At 33.6% G+C, this 18,911-nt stretch overlaps 1 protein-coding gene and 1 pseudogene across 2 annotated transcripts; one reads left to right on the top strand and one right to left on the bottom strand.

The window, feature by feature from the left end:
* The first annotated feature begins 7,409 nt into the window (after nucleotides 1–7,409).
* On the top strand, nucleotides 7,410–8,620 carry LOC146888460 (uncharacterized; annotated as a pseudogene).
* A 488-nt stretch (nucleotides 8,621–9,108) lies between these two features.
* EMB1579 (ATP/GTP-binding protein family) lies at nucleotides 9,109–18,709 on the bottom strand. Of its 2 annotated transcripts, none has more exons than XM_028058689.2 (21): nucleotides 18,467–18,709; nucleotides 18,274–18,367; nucleotides 17,795–17,995; nucleotides 17,124–17,417; nucleotides 16,875–16,975; nucleotides 15,958–16,632; nucleotides 15,798–15,843; nucleotides 15,035–15,127; nucleotides 14,773–14,828; nucleotides 14,244–14,361; nucleotides 12,878–13,089; nucleotides 12,736–12,799; nucleotides 12,271–12,444; nucleotides 12,125–12,155; nucleotides 10,743–12,007; nucleotides 10,578–10,652; nucleotides 10,378–10,452; nucleotides 9,747–10,286; nucleotides 9,592–9,633; nucleotides 9,453–9,515; nucleotides 9,109–9,349 (listed from the first exon to the last, which is right to left on the bottom strand). In XM_028058689.2, the coding sequence occupies exons 2-21, from the start codon at nucleotides 18,340–18,342 to the stop codon at nucleotides 9,260–9,262; spliced, it is 4,284 nt and encodes a 1,427-aa protein (XP_027914490.1). In that variant the 5' UTR covers nucleotides 18,343–18,367; nucleotides 18,467–18,709; the 3' UTR covers nucleotides 9,109–9,259. The 2 variants fall into 2 exon arrangements, with proteins under 2 accessions (XP_027914490.1, XP_027914489.1); XM_028058688.2 differs by having other exon boundaries at nucleotides 16,875–16,978.
* Between the last annotated feature and the right edge of the window lie 202 nt (nucleotides 18,710–18,911).

An 18,911-nucleotide genomic window follows, 5' to 3' on the forward strand; every position in this document is an offset into this window, starting at 1 on the left:
GTCCCTGCCTTTCATCCCGCAGTGTACTAAACTGTGACTTTCCAAATACAAATACTCTGACACTGGTTTAATCTCAACTTATTGAAACCAGACTTAACTCTTACTTAACTGACATACTCTTGGATATTTTCAAATGTAATAAAATGTGATGACTATCAAATCATGTCATTGTATAAACTATACACAAAGAATATAAAACAATGATAAAATGTACATGTAATTTTCTTCTATCTAAGCTCACTGAATAAAACAATATTTATTTTTACTTTATTTTTTATATAAAATAGTGCTAAAATAAGAATCAAAGTAAGAACTTCAAATCAATAACTAGATAAGGATTAGAATGTTATAAATAAATATAATAACAAAAATATAAATTAAACAGGACCGGTGCGTAAATGGAGATATATCAAATAAACAGGACCAGTGCGTAACTAGAGATAAAATAAATAAACAGAAGATAAATAAAATAAAATAAATAAACAGGACTAGTGCATAACTGAAAATAAATTAAATAAAATAAATAAACAAAACTATTGCATAACTAGAGAAAATTAACTAAAATAAATAAACAAGTTCAGTACATAACTGGAGAAAAATTAAATCAATTAAATAAACAGGACTAGTATGTAACTGGAGATTAAATACAATAAATAAACAGGATCGGTGCATAAGATAAATTAAATAAAATAAAGAAACAGGATCAATGCGTAACTAGAGATAAATTAATTAAAATAAATAAACACGACCACTGGATAACTGAAGATAAATTAAATAGACAAGATTAGAGCATAATTGTGAAGATAAATTAAATAAAATAAAGGAACATGATCAGTACGTAACTAGAGATAAATTAATTAATAAACAGGAGCACTGGATAACTGAAGATAGATTAAATATACAAAATTAGAGCATAACTGAAGATAAATTAAATAAAATAAAGGAACATAACCTGTGCATAACTGGAGATAAAATAAATAAAATAAAGCTGGAAACAAATTAAATAAATATAATAGGATAATAAATGAAAAAAAATTAAATGAAAGTAAATAAATAATATATGATTCAAAATAAATAAAAGATTAATATAACTCTCATGAGTTTATGAAGATTAATATGAGAAGAGCTTAACCTCATTCCCCTTACCTTATTGATTGAAGGGTACACTAATAATCACTACAGGATTTATTAGATTTAGTAACATTTTTCTATTACATTTATCCTAAATGTTACCTTATAAATAGCTAAAGTAATACTTTTTTAAAAAATGTTGTAATAAGTAATTGAAAATGTTACTATAAATATTGTTACTATGATATTGTAATATTTTTAAATAAATTATACTATAAATAAGTAATTAATTTTCATTTTTTACCTTAATTGTAAAATTTAACAATAATTTTATTATAACATTGAAATAGTTAATATTAATTTAAAATTTATTATTTTAAAGTAATATTTTAATTTATTTAAAAGTAAATTTAAAGTAATATTATAATTTATTTAATAATAAATTTAAATTAACAAAAAATCTTAAACATTGTTTTCGATTATTTAAATTTTGCGTCATTATAAATTAATTTTAAATTAATATTTTAATTTATTTAAAATAAATTTAAAGTAATATTATAATTTATTTAAAAACAAATATTAAAAATTAATTTCAGATTTAGGATATACATCCCAATCGAACTTGCATGTTTCTGTTTCTCAACTTAAATTTAAAGTAATATTATAATTGATTTAAAAACAAACACTAAAAATTGATTTCAGATTTAGGGTAGGGATGGCAATATGGGCCTGATCCGTCGGGCCGACCCGCAGGCCGCGAAAAAAATACGGGACGGGCCAGCATAGTGAGCCTACAGACCTGTAGTGGCCAACCTACATAAGGCCGCAGCGCACGGCCCGCGCGGGCTGCCCTGCAAGCCCGCAATAAAAAAAGATAAAAAAAAACTCGCACTTGTGTATATTAATTACTTTTCTATGGACTCTTGCATTAAAGTTTCAAATTCTTGTATAACTAAAAAAGACAAGTATTATGTATTTTTTTAATGTGCTAAAATTTAAAGAATACATTGTGTATGTCAAAGTATGAATATGATGAAAATGTTGAATTATCAATTTATCATCCAACTCCCCAAAGTTTTTACTTAATTTTGTGAATTTCTTAAAGTTTCCCAATTTTTAAACATTGAAAGTTTTATCATAAAAATTAAAAAAAAAAAGGTCAGCACGTGGCTCGCGGGCCAAGGGCAAGGCAGGGCGGGCCAGTGTATAGGCCTTATGCAGGTCGGGCCTAAACGAGTCGGCCCGGCCCGCATTGCCATCCTTAATTTAGGGTATACATCCCAATCAAACCTCGCAAACTTCGCGTGTTCTGTTTCTCAACTTCTCCAACATCATTTTTTACTTCAAACTCCTGAATCTTACTATGTCAATGTTTTCCTTCTTCCTCCAAAGCCTACGAGGTGTGATTTTGTCTCTGTTGATTCATCTTGCAGCCATTGTCATCTTCAGGTTTATGTGTAAAAATCTTCTTTCGACACGTCTCTTTTAGTTTCAAAGATTCTTATGTTTCTTCGCAAGTTTCTCTCAGATTTCTTCCTTTTAATTTTAATATATCTCTTTATTATTTATAAATTATTGATTCATTGGTTTTAATTTCACATTAGGGCAAATCAGGCCTTATGATTCATTGGTTAAAAAAAATGAGTCAGCCCGCGGGCCTGTGGGCTAAGTGCGGGGCGGGGTGGACTGGTGATTGCAGCTCGCATAAATTATGCAGGGCGGGCCAGCCCACGATGTACGACCTTATGCGGGTCAGGCCTAAATGGGTCGGCCCGGCCCGCATTGCCATCCCTAATTTAGGGTATACATCCCAATCAAACCTCGCAAACTTCGCGTGTTCTGTTTCTCAACTTCTCCAACATCCTTTTTTACTTCAAACTCTTGAATCTTACTCTGTCAACGTTTTCCTTCTTCCTCTAAGGTCTATGAGGTGTGATTTTGTCTCCGTTGACTCATCTTGCAGCCATTACCATCTTCAGGTCTGTGTGTCAAAATCTTCTTTCGACACGTCTCTTTTAGTTTCAAAGATTCTAATGTTTCTTCGCAAGTTTCTCTCATATTTCTTCCTTTTAATTTTAATATATCTCTTTATTATTAATAAATTATTGATTAATTGGTTTTAATTTTACATTAGGGCAAATCGGGCCTTATGATTCATAGGTTAAAAAAAATAAAAAAAAGTGGGCCAGCTCGCGGGCCCGCGTGTCAAGTGTGGGGCGGGCCAGCCTGCGATGTATGGGCCTTATGTGGGCCGGGGCCAAACGGTCAGCCTGGCCTACATTGCCATCCCTAATTTAGGGTATACATCCCAATCAAATCCTGCAAACCTCATGTGTTCTGTTTCGCAACTTCTACAACATCCTTTTTTACTTCAGTTTGAATGGAATGTTAAATCAATTATTGTTATATAGTTGTACTTCAATAAAAAACTTTGTATAATTTTGTTTTTGTTTTGTGGTTGATCTGTATAAGTAACAATAATCATTTGAGGGACTGAATAAGAGACTGATAATGTAACCACATGTTACAGACATTAATGTATAGGGACGAAGTTCTGGGTATTATGATGCATTTGGTCACAGCTTACCCGTCTCACTTCCACCAGTTATATTTACTAGACAATTTATGATTATCTTTTATGTACATTAAAATTAGTATAACAAATATCTTTTAAATTATCCTTAATCATATTTCTCGTTAGATGATTCTCAGAATTAAATATAGGATATCTTCTAAAAAGCTTAAGAAGTTTAAACTGCCTAATATTTAAATTTAAATATAATAAAAATTATTAGTAATTTCATTACAAATCTTGTTCATTTGTTTAAGGGCAATTTCTACATCAAACTGTGAATTGATATTTTCAATGAATGTAACTTTAGAAGCATGCAATTATATTTTTTTTATTGATTATAAAAAAGAAAGTGCCCAACACACAAAAGTACAAAATCATTCTAAAGAACAAATCTAGTAGGGCTGATTTAACAAGGGATATGGAAGAATACATAAAAAGTTTGTCTGAAAGATGGATTGGATATATCATTTGGACTCAATAGGCTTCATAAACCATTAGTAAAGAAGATTAATCAATTCAATTGTTAAAAATTTTCTTTTCATTTTGAGTGTTATACTTTTATTACTGTTAGTTTTTCCTAACCTTTCTGATCTTCAATCATATCAATATATATAGGCTGAAATGTAGGAATGGGATCTCTCTTGATGTTTAGAAATTTACAAAAAAATATAGTGTTTACCTTTTAGTTTCACCCCATTAGAGTTGCGGTTTTGTTTATACATAATCTTCTCTTCATAGACTCATAAGCATTTCATGGGTATCATCCTTTTTCTCATTCTCTTTCTCTTGTTTTCCTTGTTGATGTTCTATGGCATTGACAGGAAAACTTTCTGCATAAACGTGGTTTGCCTTGAATATTTTTTAAGAGGATCAATCTTTCATCAAGTTGATAAGAATCTTTATTTGGTTCTTCAATCTTTATGATGTTGTGACTAGTAACGTGTATGATTTAAGTAGTTACTTTTTGTCAAAATTTATTGTTCATACTTCAAGACATGATTCATATATATTTAATCATTTTCCCTTCTTGTATTGTTCAGTTTTTAGTGGATTTTCCTGTTGAGATTGAGATTGAATATATTGCTTGATGTGTGTATTGAATATATTGCTTGATGTGTGTTAGGGGTTAAGTCATGAATATTTAAACAAACAAATTTTGTGTTGATTTTAGTTTATGTGTTGAATTCATAAGGTAATCCTTTAAAAGGTATTCACAAATTAGTGGATCCAAGCCTTGAAGAAAATTATCCAATTGAATCAGTTTTGAAGGTTAAAGCATTGTTTTTCTTTCAATAATAATTTAATACAGTACATTCAATTTGATTTTCAAGATGATATAAGCCTATTTATTCTTAGTCATGTTTTTTTTTTTTACAGACATTGAATGAGTTGAAAGCAAAGACACCACAAAAACTTAGTGGTGCTAAGCTTAAGAAAAGTGGAAAGAGATAAGGACTTTCTCATGGTTGTATACATTGCCTGATTTGCAATTGGTTGAGAACATATTTTCTTATTGTCGCAGACTTTTTTTCTTATTGTCGTAGACTTTATTGTTGATGCCTAGCAAGTCATGATGCTAGTGCAATTAGACACTTGTTTGTAGCATTTTATGGAACATTTTATGGGACAATAAAATTGTATGGAGCATTTTATGGTACACTAAAATTGAATTTTACCTAAATATTGTCGTAGGATTGTTTCAATTTTACCAAAAGTGTATTATCCTTATTTCTAGATAAATAAATTAGTAACAATTTTAAAATGTTCCAAAAAGACAATTCATACCTTTCTTAATTGTTGTAAAACAAGATAATTGGTAACATTCATTTAAATGTTATAAAATATATAGGTAACATTTTCATTAAATGTTAGAGAATGTATTGGTAACATTTTTCAAATGTTGCAAAAAAATTAAATTCGCAACATTTTTCAAATTTTAATAAAGATGCTCATTGGTAACATTTTTAGAAATGATACTAATAATACATACAAATGTTACTAAAACATTTTAGTAACATGCACTATAGATAACATGTGTATAATTTACCTTTGCAACTAGTAACATTTTTTTAGACTTTAACAACATTTTTTAAATGTTATTGAAAGTAATATATGTAGTAGTGAATATTAGAAGATGACTAGGATCTCTTCGAATCTTTTGTTCTGATCTTTCTTTCTCTCTCTCCTTTCTTTCTTTCTCCCCTTTCTTCTTCACGTTACTCTTCTCTCATTATATATATATATATATATATATATATATATATATATATATATATATATATATATATATAAGCCAAGTCATGCACGTGGTCATTTTTTATCCAAATCATCATTGTTTTCATTAATGAAGAGATAATGTTTATCTCTTTAGGTTATCTTCTTCTTCTTTTTTCCTTCTTATCATTTCTCCTTATCTTGTTATCTCTTTAGAAGGTTCTTCATTTTTTTTATACACACACTTACTTAATAATAATATTTTAACTAATATATTTTACCTAATATATTTTTTAATATATATATATATATATATATACATATTTTATTTGTTTTGTTTTCTTCTTATTGTTATTTTCAATAAATAAAAACTACATCATGATAAAAATATATTTTTCATGTTTAAACTACATATAAAATATGAAACATTAGTAAAAATAAAAGATTTTCTAACTCTTTTATTTAAAATAAATAATACAATTTATTAAAAGTGTCGATGTGACAATCTTTCAAGTTTGGTCATTGGATGAAAGGATCGTTTACTGCATCGATCTTACGTCAATCCTCCATGGTGTTGTGAAATTGTGATGTTAGGGTTCAGAGGAGTTGTGATGGGGTTAGGGTCTGATGGCTCTCCCATGTGTTATTAAAAATTGACTCACTCCATGTGTTATTAAAAAAATGACTCGACCCAACCCAAAACCCAACATTGCTCGCTCCCCCCCCCCCCCCCCCTCCCTTCCTTGATAGGTTAACTTTCAAGCTACAGTTTCACATTATAGCTTTTCTTGTTATAGTTTGCACGAATTTTCGTTGCCCTCATCATCGGCACTCGTCGCCACACTTGTCGTCATTGTCGTCGCCGTCCTCACCACGTCTTCTCCACCCTTCCATGCATCCTTTTTCTTCTTCTTTATTCTTATACTCATCGATGTATGCTCCTTTTAGTTTTCTCCTCACATTGCCTCTTTTTATTTTTAATTTAAAGAAAAAATTGCCTTAAGTGGAATGAGGAAGTACAGTTAGTGTAAGGATAGATCCTACATGGAGGCATTGTGTTTCTATTGGTGGGAAAGCAATAAATCTGAAATGTAAATATTGTGAAAAAGTATTGACGGGTGAAATTGATCAACTCAAGCATTATTTAGCAAGAACTTCAAAAGATGTTGGAGCATGTATTGTAGTTTCGGAAGATGTAAAAAAATCAATGTTAGGTGTGGTTCTGTGTTGCAACAAAATTTGATTAAAATCAATATTCATAGTCACAACATTTATTCAAGAACAAGTCTTATTTTTGTGTTGAACAAATTTATTAGAGGGACAGATTTGATAAGACCCGCAACTACTCATTTTGTGACTTCTTTTTTGAATTTGGAATGCTTGAATTAAAATAAAGGGTCATTGATTAGGATGTTCACATCAAAGGAGTGGCAATCTAGTCAATTAGTAAAAACTAGAGATTGAGGGTTTGTGGAACATTTATATTGGATAAGAAATATTGGAAAAATATTTTGAATTAGTTGTTCTTCCCCTGATTAAGGTGTTGCGTATGGTGGATTCAGATGAGAAACCATCCATGGCATTTATCTATAAAGAAATGGATATTGTTAAAGATAAGATTCAAAATCTTTCTAATGGAGTAAGTAAGAGGTAATCATAACTAACTCCTTTACACTTATATTGAATTTTGTAATTTATTTGGAGATTATAGGCTTTACTTTTGGAGATTAATTTATTTATTTTTATCTTGCATATTATACTCCTCTTTGTTAAATCATCGATCATAAATGGTGCAACTAGTTGCATTGGTCATTGCATGTTGCATGTTATTATTTGAATCTCATATTGCACTATGATGCTGAGTTTAAAGTTGGTTAAGATGTGAAACGTGGAATGTTTGATTGTTTGGATAGGTTGGTGGAAGATATTGGTGACATCACTAAGATTGACTTTTAAATTGAGAGTTTCAAGAATAAATATGGATTTGTTGGTAGTTTGATAACTCAAAGTGCACTTAAAACCAAAACTTCATCATAATGGTGAAAATCATATGATGATGAACATCCGAAATTACAAATATTTACTATTAAAGTATTAAGTTTGAGTTGTAATTCATTAAGATGTGAGCGTAATGGAGTGCTTTTAAAAGGATAAGAATTTCTATTTGTGAAATTAATTTTATAATTATTTTTTAGACTAGTATAAGGTGTTAATTGACTTTGTAATTGTTTAGGTTCATACCAAGAAAAGAAATTGTTTACAAGAAAAGACCATGAATGATGTGATCTTTATAATGACTAATTCAATATTAAAGTATTGAATTTGTATTGTAGTTCATCCGGATGTGAGCATAATTGAAGTACTTTTGAAAGGATAAAATTTCTATTTACAAAATTGATTTTATAATTATTTTTTAGACTGGTATAAGATGTTAATTGACTTTATAATTGTTTAAATCCACAACGTGTTTACAACAAAAGACCAAAAGACCAGGAATGACTAATCCAATATTAAAAAAAGGATATTAAGAAAACAAAGGACTATAACATAAACGATGTTGTAATAAATAGATTGTGGAGGAAAGAAGCAAGTTCTTTGAATGCATATGAAAACATCTTAATTGAAATAGAAGAGAATGCTAGTAAAAGTGATGTTACTATGGATGATTTGAAAATTCCTTCAATTGTTCCATTAATGAAAATAAATATAATAGGGAGAAGAAAGATGATTATCCTTCTTTTTTATATGAAATATTTTTAAATGTTGAACAATTTAATAAATATTTTGTGCTTGTCCAAACTTATAAAACTGTTTTAATTGTTATGAACTAATTTTATGAATTATTTATGAATTACTTTTATCATTTACATTATTTTAATTTTTAAATAATGTACTTAATTATAAATATAACTTTTTATCTACTAATTCTAACGAATAGAGTTACAATCGAGTTTTCGTTTCCTAAACGAACTCCTTCCTACCCTAAGGTTTGACAACCTTATTAGCAACATCATCCCCATTTCTATTGCTTACTTTCATCCAAAGATCTTCCAATGAAGAACATGTAACGAGATGTTATGCAAATGCATTGTGCTACGGATTTGATAGGTGCGCACGTACACAGGACGTTTCTCTACCAAACCCATCCACCACATTTTATCCCCTTTACTACTCATTCGTCGGTATTCACTAATACTTCGGCTTCAAATACCAAGCCATCAATACGAACGTAGCATACCATGAAAAAATAAAGAAAAATGTTACATTAACAGCTACTTCAACAATCACAAAACAAAATACAAAACTAGTCCAACTGTAATTACAAAATAATCTTTAATTTATCCAAAAACAGCCAATTCCAGTGTTTCTCATTGACAATAGTAGACACATAGGGGTATATCAAATATCACTCATCCGCACCAGCTTATTATAAAGAATTCGGTCGTCCCTCCCAGTGTTGCTCTCCAACAATGCACTTTGTACAAGTTCCTGTTTTTATAGAATAACAGAATAGAATGCAGGGTTATTGAAAAACCACGAGGCAGAAGACAAATATGCTGAACAAACTAAGAACCTTCAGAAATTTTCTCACCTTGACATCCCTGTGTGAAAGGAACATCCCCATATTATGTATGATTATTCTCATATCTTCAACCTGTAAAGAAACAACATTTCTCATCATTATTGAAGAAGGCTGAAAACCCACCTAAAATAAAGAACACAGTGCTTACCCTGATGTACCCAACCCGGTTACGATCAAAAAACCGGAAAGCCTGTCATAAATGATAAAGAATAATTACTTAATCTAAAATCAAAATTTGGACAGATTATTCATAAACGATCAAATAGAATAAATATATCAGTGTTGCAGTATACAACAAAATACCTGCAACAATTCTCTGTCCACAACAACCTCCTTAACAGCAGGAGTTTCTTTCTTTGTGTCATCCTTTTCTTCTTTCAACTGAGTATCGGCCTTGGATTCTTGCACCTCGTCTTTAACCTTGATCTCTCCTTTAGAAGTTTCATCAGTTGCTTTATCATTAGTGATATTTTCAGGTTTAATATCTGCAATCGCTTCTTGCTCAACATTTTTGTCATCGGATGCATCATGTTTGGGACTACCATCTTCCATTTCCTCATATTCTTCCGGATCCTCCTCAGGATCTTCTTCCTCATCTGATTCCTCTTCCATCTTCACAACATCCTCCTTATCATTATTAGAGTTATCATTCTCAGAAACAGCTTTCTCATCATCTAAATGGGTTGGGTTAGTGTCCATATTCGTCCGCTCAATCTTCACAGAAGAATCATCTCCCTTTTGACGCTTAACCGGGGAGGACTTGTTCACGTCATCCTTCTCATGCTCGTCTTCCCGCTGCCTCTTCCTCTGATTTCTTTTGATAACAAAATTCATACGCAGTTTCTGGAGAAAAATGGTAAACAAAATTGTAGACAAGGCTGCCTTCAAAGAATCAAGTCAAAGAAAAAAACCTAATAAAAAGGGAGTAAATAACCTGAAGAAATGTTAAAATTCTACTGCCCATTTGAAACTGGAGCATTTCATAAAATGATTCAGCAAACAATGAAAGCTGCAAAACCAATAATCCGGAAACAAGCAATATAAACTTGGAATCAGAAACAGTTCAATTAAAACATAATTCAGCGAAGGAAAATACTAATATAATGGATAGCAAATAAAACCATATAAACATACCTCAAGAGTTGATTCTTCGACATCTTTGTCTGTATAATCCAGCAATGAATCCAGTGACAATGACAGAGAACGCATCTGTACCAAAATTCACAAAATTAGACTAAGTACATAATACAGCAACGTACCAAGGGCACACTTTTCATACTCAAGTTGAAGATACCATACTTTAGAATCTTTAGTCGTTTTTGTTTGAAGAATAAATCCAGCGTGTCTGGGAGGTTCATCAGACTTCCTCTTTTCCTTCACTTCCTTACTAGGTTTGCTTTTAGATTCATCTTTTCCATTCCGCTCATGTGACTTGTCCCCTTCTTTCACTTTCCCCTTTACATTATTAACATCTTTATCAGAGGCTTTCTGCTTGTCTGTCTTTGTGCCACCTTTTTCACCAGTTCCTCTTTCTTCCTTGTTGTCATCATGATCAGACTTCGTTTCTGTTTTACTGGAATCAGCTGCATTGTCTCGCTTTTCGGATGCAGCAGACTTTGATTGAATTTTAGGGACAACCTTCCCAGTTTTCTTCACCTCTGTCACCACTGTGGTATCAGCATTGGCAGTCTGCTTGCCAGTGCTCTGCGTGTCATTCTGTGCTTGAACAGGGACCACATTCCCCTCTTCCTTTTTGTCTGATACTGTTTCTGTTGTATTGGAATCGGCAGTTAGATCTTGCTTCTTAGAGGCAGGTGTTTTTATCTTTTTCTTAGGAACTACCTTCACTATTTTCTTCACCTCAGTCCCTCCTGTAGTTGCATCTGCAATCTGCTTGCCAGAGCTCTGGGTACCATCTTCTCCTAGATTCCCCTCTTCCTTTTTAGGATCAGAAACTAGAGATTTAGAAGCCTCACCCACCACCTTCTTTTTAGGTACCCGCTTAATAATTTTCCTCTTCTTTGTTGTTTTAACAGCAGGATCACCAGCAACTACATTTACAGATGGATCCAAATTGTTTTGAGCTTTAGATTCAATACTATTCATTTGCTTATCTTTTCCCTCCTCACCATCAGTTTTCTGTACAGACACATCCTCAGCAACTAAGGTTTTTACCCCAGTGGGATCCACCGAGGATTTGTCATCCTGATCAGTAACATTGGATGTAGTCACTTGGTCAGTAACATCCTTTTCACCTGATTTGTTTATTTGTTTGGAGGTAGTTGAATTTGCCTTAGTACCAACTTTCTGTTTCACAATCCTCTTTATAATCTTCTTTTTCACAGACTTCACGCCACTTGTGGTCTGACCAGCAGCAGTTTCCCCTGACTTTTTCTCAGCACTTTTGCCTTCGTCACCAATGTCAGAACCTTCCTTTTTGGCGATTTTATTGTTATCCACTCCAGTTTTTTCAATTTCCTCCTTAACAGTATTACCATCTTTCTCTTTCTTCTTTACATCTGACTGTCCTGATGGAGCAGAATCCTTCCTTTTCTCTGTTTTATCTAATTAGTATAATTAAAAAAGGAAAACCAACCATACCCAATTAATATATATAAAATCGCGGTGACATGAAAAGATATGATGTCATGCAAAGAAAAGTGAAGAAACTAGCCACTCACCTTTAGGTACATCCTTGTTATCTCTTAGTTTCTGAAAAAATAACCGAGAAAATATAATATAAGAGACAATATGGAAAACATTCACCACTACAATTCTGTCCAACTAATAAATCCGGAAATTTTAACCTCAACCAATAAACACAGACCTCTTTTTTCAAAGAAAGTTGATGTTCTCTTTCAGCCACAGCTTTCTTGTGGGCAAGCCATTTGTCACGCCATTCATCCAACGAAGGGAGGCAGTCCGACAAATCGGGAACATAAAGAACAGTGATCTCCTTGTGGCTAAAGAAACCATCTTTGCCAATTCTATCATAATGTATCTGGGAATTTTAAAACTTTCAATAACTAAAGTTTCACAGTGGAAAATAAGCTTTATAAAAATAACAAAGGCATAACCATAATCTTATAATGGAAATATTACAATAAAGAAACGGTCATACAACTAGGCATAAAAAAGCAGATTAAATCAAAAGAATGTAAAAATCTTGTTCCTCTTGAAAGACAAAAATATAACAAACACAAACTTAAAAAATGTGACACGCTTTGACCATGTTTCAGTTTCAATTAGACAAACTGAAAACTGAAGAATGTTATAAAGAAAAAACGTGTACCTCTAGAAAAGGATTCCACCGTTGACAATTCTGCAAGTCAAGTTGAAGTACTTCCTTTGCATATCTGCAAAACATGAAAAATGTTCAGTCTTGCAGTAGAGAACACACACTGAACACTAATAATCATATCATAGGCACGAACCTTAGAGCAGTTTTGATTAAGGAGTTATTGTCAATAGATGGATCAACCCCATCCACAGCTTTCCAAGGACCGCCAACTGCCATGAATGAATGGTCCTTCTTAAGAACCGCAAATCTAAGGAAATTGCACATATGAGGAATGCGATCATCAACAATTTTATCAGAGGATAACTCTTCCAATGCAGACCTACTAAGTCCATTCATCAAGATTATCTGAAATAGTGACAACAAAAGATAATTTAACAAACCACTTTGTACATAAAAAGACTGACCCATTCATCATATGGTGAACCAAATACATGACACCAATAAACCAGTACAAAGGTCACTACAGGCACCCGTGAGGAAAGTAGACTCCATAGTGTTTCATCTTTTGAAAATAAGGACAGACAAAGACATTGTAGAAAAGTGTTTAGAGGGATCCCGTGGTTAATAATATTTTTGAAGATTTGGTCTTTAACTAATAAAAGTTGTGATGCATGTAGCCAATCCCAACTATGGTGGTGGTAGACCCTTTCAGCCAAACTTTTTGTAAGCATATCAAGCAAACTGAAATTTTAAAAACAGGAGCCTCATGCAACTATCTGTTCTAACAATATAAAACAGAACTACTTTTACATCAGAATAATTTATTAAACTTTAAAACAGTGGTAATGTTCTATATTTTCGCCAGTGAAGATTTCGATGCTATCATGGATAACAAGTCCAAAAGACAACCTGCTTTGATATTTGAAGACATATTCAAAACCACATTACCCAATTACAGTTACCACAGATCCAGATGTTTCAAAACCTCAATTCATAAGTACTAATTAATAGGGCTGATGGGGAAAACAGCAGGTTTTGTATAAGAGTGTTCGAAAAACAGCACATATAAATTAATCCCATAAAAGAGAAAATCAAATGAAGTCTATAAAATCATTTTACAGCAATTTTAACAAAATAAATGAATAAATTGAATTTTATCCAATCATCTAGCATCTCTCTGTATGCCAATTTGGTTTGCGATGTACAATTGACTTCCTCTAATTTAATGTAATAAAAATCAACCACCTTATACTGTATTCCAAATCCAACAAAAAATTAAGAGCTTTAGTATCACAAAGTATTAGGGTATGATTCTTAACACCCAACAAGTGCTATCACAACATATTCATGTTTAAACATAAAATCATATGGCCTTCATATCAATACACAACCTACCGCTGTTATCAAACAAGTGTTCCAAAATGAAGTACTTATACATACAATAACATATACATACAATAACACAACCATAATGACTACCATTCAACAGAACTTAGTGCAACACAAGATATAAATAGGGAGAAAATATAGTCTACAAACTTTAATTGTGAACAACGTACTTTGGCATTCCAAACTGTATTTCCTTGTTCTGAATTTGGAGATTGTCCCAGCAAAAGCTTGCTGGTGGAGTCCCTAGGCTCAGTTGCACTGTCTTCTTCAATATAGTCATGCTCAAAACTGCTCAAAAATCATTGTTGGTTTCCTTTTAATTTCTCAAAGGAATTAAGTAACCAAATACACCCATATGCCAGAAATGCAGAAATGGCCATAAACATGAATCAAAAAAAGAGAAAATAGTTTTAAAAGATGGGATTATTTTGAAATTGTCGAATACATTCAATATTTTCTAAAGCCAAATACAATGCAAAGGTAACCACAATAGTCCCACTCGAATAGGTTTTCCTCTCAAAAATAAAAATGGTAACAGCCAACTAACTAGTTTTGACAGTAAGTAGTCAAGATACACAGGCCACACAGAAAAGGTAAACATAAAGAAAATGAAAATTCTCCAGATATAATACACCTTAGAAGCACAATATAATATTTTGTAATCATGCAACTGTGTGACAAAGATGAAGATACGGGCACCTGACAGGAGTGTGAATAGACAATTTAAGGTTTTCCTTTGGCCAATTCACAATAGCCTGAAAAAAAAATCAAAATAACTTCAAATCAATATCAAAGCCATGCCATCAAAGAAGAAAAATATATAGCAAGTTCAGGTAGCTGACTCTACTGAAAAAGCTTTTTACTCGTGCTTCTCAGAGTGATTTTTGAGGAACAAAAGGTAAAACAATTATTGCCCCCAAAATATAATTATTTAACAAATATGGCAAGATTATCAATATACCTTGGAGAATTCAGGAGAGACAAACAGTCGGGGATATCGCTTATCTATCAAGAGGTAATCCCTCTCAACATCTACCAAACGGGCTGGGTATACCTGTTAATGCAGTTAAGAAAATGAAAACTCAATCTGATTCCAAATCATGCTGCAATAAATAATATGAAACCATGAACCAGGTATCAATTGCAATAAATCATTTCATTTTCATTGCAGAAGAAGTGGAGCATAATTGAAATGCAGCACCGATAAGATATTCTAAAAACCTATTGTTCCCCCTCTATCTGATTGATCTCCAGGTCCGCTATTACAAAAGCTTCCCGAAATATAGCACAGGGATAAGTGGGTGAGTAATAATAGAAGGAACAAAGGGAAGTCACGAACTTCCAGGTGGAATAACCGAGAAGAAACCATAAAGATGGGACAAAAAGTAACAGGATAGAATAAATTATGGCCCAAAAGAAACAAGTACCCTGAGGATTCAAACCCAAAGAGGATTGACATTAAAGATAACAGGAACGAAGGCAACAGAAATGTACCCATCATCATTGAATTCAATCATGTGAACAGGTTGAGAACAGAAGTGGTTCAAGATAAAACAAAACCAACAAAAGGATAAAGTGTAAAACATTATAGGAAATACCAAGTCTAATCAATCAAACCCTATCCCAGATCTCCAGGGGAAAAACAGCAGCACAACTAGCTCCTTGATGAGGAACATTCTTATAATGATGGAGCAACTAATACTAAGTTCTTATTTCCTTTTTACCTTGCAGACATATTCTCTCCGTTTTTCTTTAACAGGTGAATGGTGCCTTCAGCATAACAGAACATTTAGTTAGTTACAAAAGGCTGCAAGATATACAAGCAGCTAGATATTCAGAACCAGAGCAGGACACAGAAATAGAAAAATCATTATTTAGATCCACCTATGTAAAGCACCATGATGTGGGGAGTCCCGTCGAGAAGATCTCCCTTCCTTTGTCAAAGATGACCCACGGAGATCTTTTGAAGTAACACGGGGATCCTTGGAGGATCTCGCTGGAGTTCGTTCATGCTTAGTTTCAACTGCACGTTTGCGCTCACGCTCCCTCTCCTTCTCACGCCGCTCCATAATGCGATCCCTTTCGCGTTCCCTTTCTCGTTCCCGTTCTCGCAATCGTTCACGTTCTTTCTCCTTTTCTCTGTCCCTCTCTCTCTCACGCAAGCGCTCCCGGCGTCGCTCTTCTTCCCTTAGCTCAAATTCTCGTAGATAGCTGGCTCGGTCATCCTTGCGATCAGTATGCCCACCATGTGGCAGCACATTTCCTGGGTAGTCTATCTCCATGGCATTCCCATGAAGACCTTTACCACTGGCATAGTCCCTACCAGGAGGTAGGCTCACTCCATAACCAGGGTTTGAAGCATTTTGAGAATACAAGAGATCATCCACATTTCTCCTTGGAGCTGCTCCTAATATTGATGGTGCATGTTGTCCACCATAAGAAGTAGCACTTAGCATGGACGAACCACGGGGATCAGAATCCATTCTTCCTCCATAGGACACAAGATCTTGAGTGGGGTGACGACTAGCAGCAGCCCTAGCTGCAAGATAATCAGCTTGTCTGCCAGAAACGTGTTGCTACTTAGTGTAGGGAGAAATATTATTACCATTCAATATAGTTAGGCACTGTTGATCAACTTCTATCAAGTTTCGTCAGAAATTCAAAAGGCAACTCAGTGTCTTACATTTTACAACCACAGTGGATAGATGTACTCTATTAGTTAAAGAAGTTCGTTAGGATTGAAAAAAGAAAGCAATACACTAACATCTATTTCACATTCATTCAGAATCAATATAAAATACCTAGTACCCCCATCAAGTGATGCAGCTTGCAGAGACTGAGCTTTAAGCAACTGCTCTTGTCGAAGCAAAGCTGCCTGATCAATGCGGTCATATATTTCTGACTGCTGAGCATAAGAAAGGCAACATGATTACATTATAATAAAAAATAAAAACCAAACAACAAAAGAGAGGTAATTTTCTTCATTTTAATTTGCAAATAGATACTCAAACCAAGAAATCTAACACAATATTTTCAGAGCAAGTAACCACCTGACGTTGATGACTAAACCCAACAGGATCAGCAGCATATCTTCCAGCTGGATCACTTGTCAAGTCCCTACCAATGTAACCACTCTGTCGTTCACCATATTGCCTCCTATCTATTCCAGAATACTCCAAACCTTTTTCACCATACAATTGTTCAGTTTTGTGACCATATGCATGGCTTGAGGAGGAGACATAATCTCCGGAAGCAAACTTAGGTGAATCAGAGACACCCAAAGCATAACCTCCACGACCATCTAAAGCTGATGATGCAGAACCCTTAGTACTCAATGAAGGGACCTGTATAAAAGTTCAAAAAAGTCAGTTTCCAGCATATTTCATTACAGAGAGAAGATATTATGGGGCATCAAGATCAAGAAGACAGGTTAAAGAACAAGCAGTTCCAGCAGAAACAGATACAGTGTGAAGTGAAGCAATGCAGACACAGAACTTTACATTAAATCCCTTGAATAAATATTAACACATAGGCATCAGGTTCATTAACAAGGTCCCAAGTTTCCCCGTTGCTGGAATAGTTCATTAACAAGATAAACGATTGTCTCGAGGCTAATCCAAGAACCCAGGTACTTAATCACAATAACTTTCACACCAAACTATTAGCAAACTTCCTGTTCACCAATAACACCCTTCAACCAAATAATACATAACACACTGACCTGCTGTGCACTGCTTAAAGCAGCCGAGCCATAAACAGAACTATACTGTCCCCCATACTGTGCAGCAGTGGAAGTATGAGCCCTATACCCACTAACATCAACTTCCTGAGAACCACCTAACATTGTTGAATGCCTAGAAGCCACGGAATGCTGACCCACATCATGTCCCCCAACGGAACTCCCAGAGTAATTAGCTCCCAGCTGCAAACACAAAATTCAAATCAACCGCATACTCCACCAATCTATTAAATTCCAATGCTAAAAGATCAAACTATTCAAGATAGGGGTTTCAAATATTGAAAGATGACAAATTCCAATACCACCAGAAATTGCGTATAAATCCCATGGTTGAAAATTAAAAATAGAAGGGAAAGAAAAGCGTTTATCTTTAGGGAATGCAAATCTTGACGAAAGAAAAACTGAAAATCAATCAGAAAGGCGTTGAACTTGGTCAAAACAGAAAAAATGAACCCACTCACGTTCTGGGCATATGCGGATTGACTCGTGTAGGATTGGCCGTAACCGCCACTCCCTCGTGAAGAATACATATTCCTCCTTCACATGCGACCAATCCTAAAACAAATAGCAATTGAACAATTCATTCACCAGAAGAACAACAGCAGCAACAAAAAAAAATATCAACTTTATTTTCTTGGTCCACTTTTAACGCACCCTTTCAGAGAAGGAAATTGGGACTGCCAGCTCGCAGAGAAGGAAATCCGGACTGAAAAATTCGCGCGGCGATTTGATAGATGAGAAATTGGATGACAAAAGAAGTGAAGCTTTCGAATTGAGGAAAATGGTAGGAAACCCTAGACAGAGTGGAGAATGGAGTGAAACGCTGTGTTATCTGGATTCTGGAGACATGAAAATAACCCAAGTTTTCACAACCAAAGACAAAAGGAGGGGGTTTTTTCTTTTATGCTTTTCTTTTCCAGAGGTTAATAGGCTCTCTGGGCCTATGAGATTATGGATCAAAACTCGCACAATTTCTTACAGGGTGCCTCTTTATGCACCCCTAGTTGTACTTTCCAAACTATCCCTCCTTAAAAATATAATAAAAATTTCTACAACTCTTTATTTTTAATATTCTTTTATCGAATATTTCGAAAGGTAT

This window comes from Vigna unguiculata, chromosome 2 (genome assembly GCF_037176805.1).
Source record: "Vigna unguiculata cultivar grain cowpea cultivar isolate G323 ecotype 2 chromosome 2, ASM3717680v1, whole genome shotgun sequence".
Classification (NCBI taxonomy): Eukaryota; Viridiplantae; Streptophyta; class Magnoliopsida; order Fabales; family Fabaceae; genus Vigna; species Vigna unguiculata.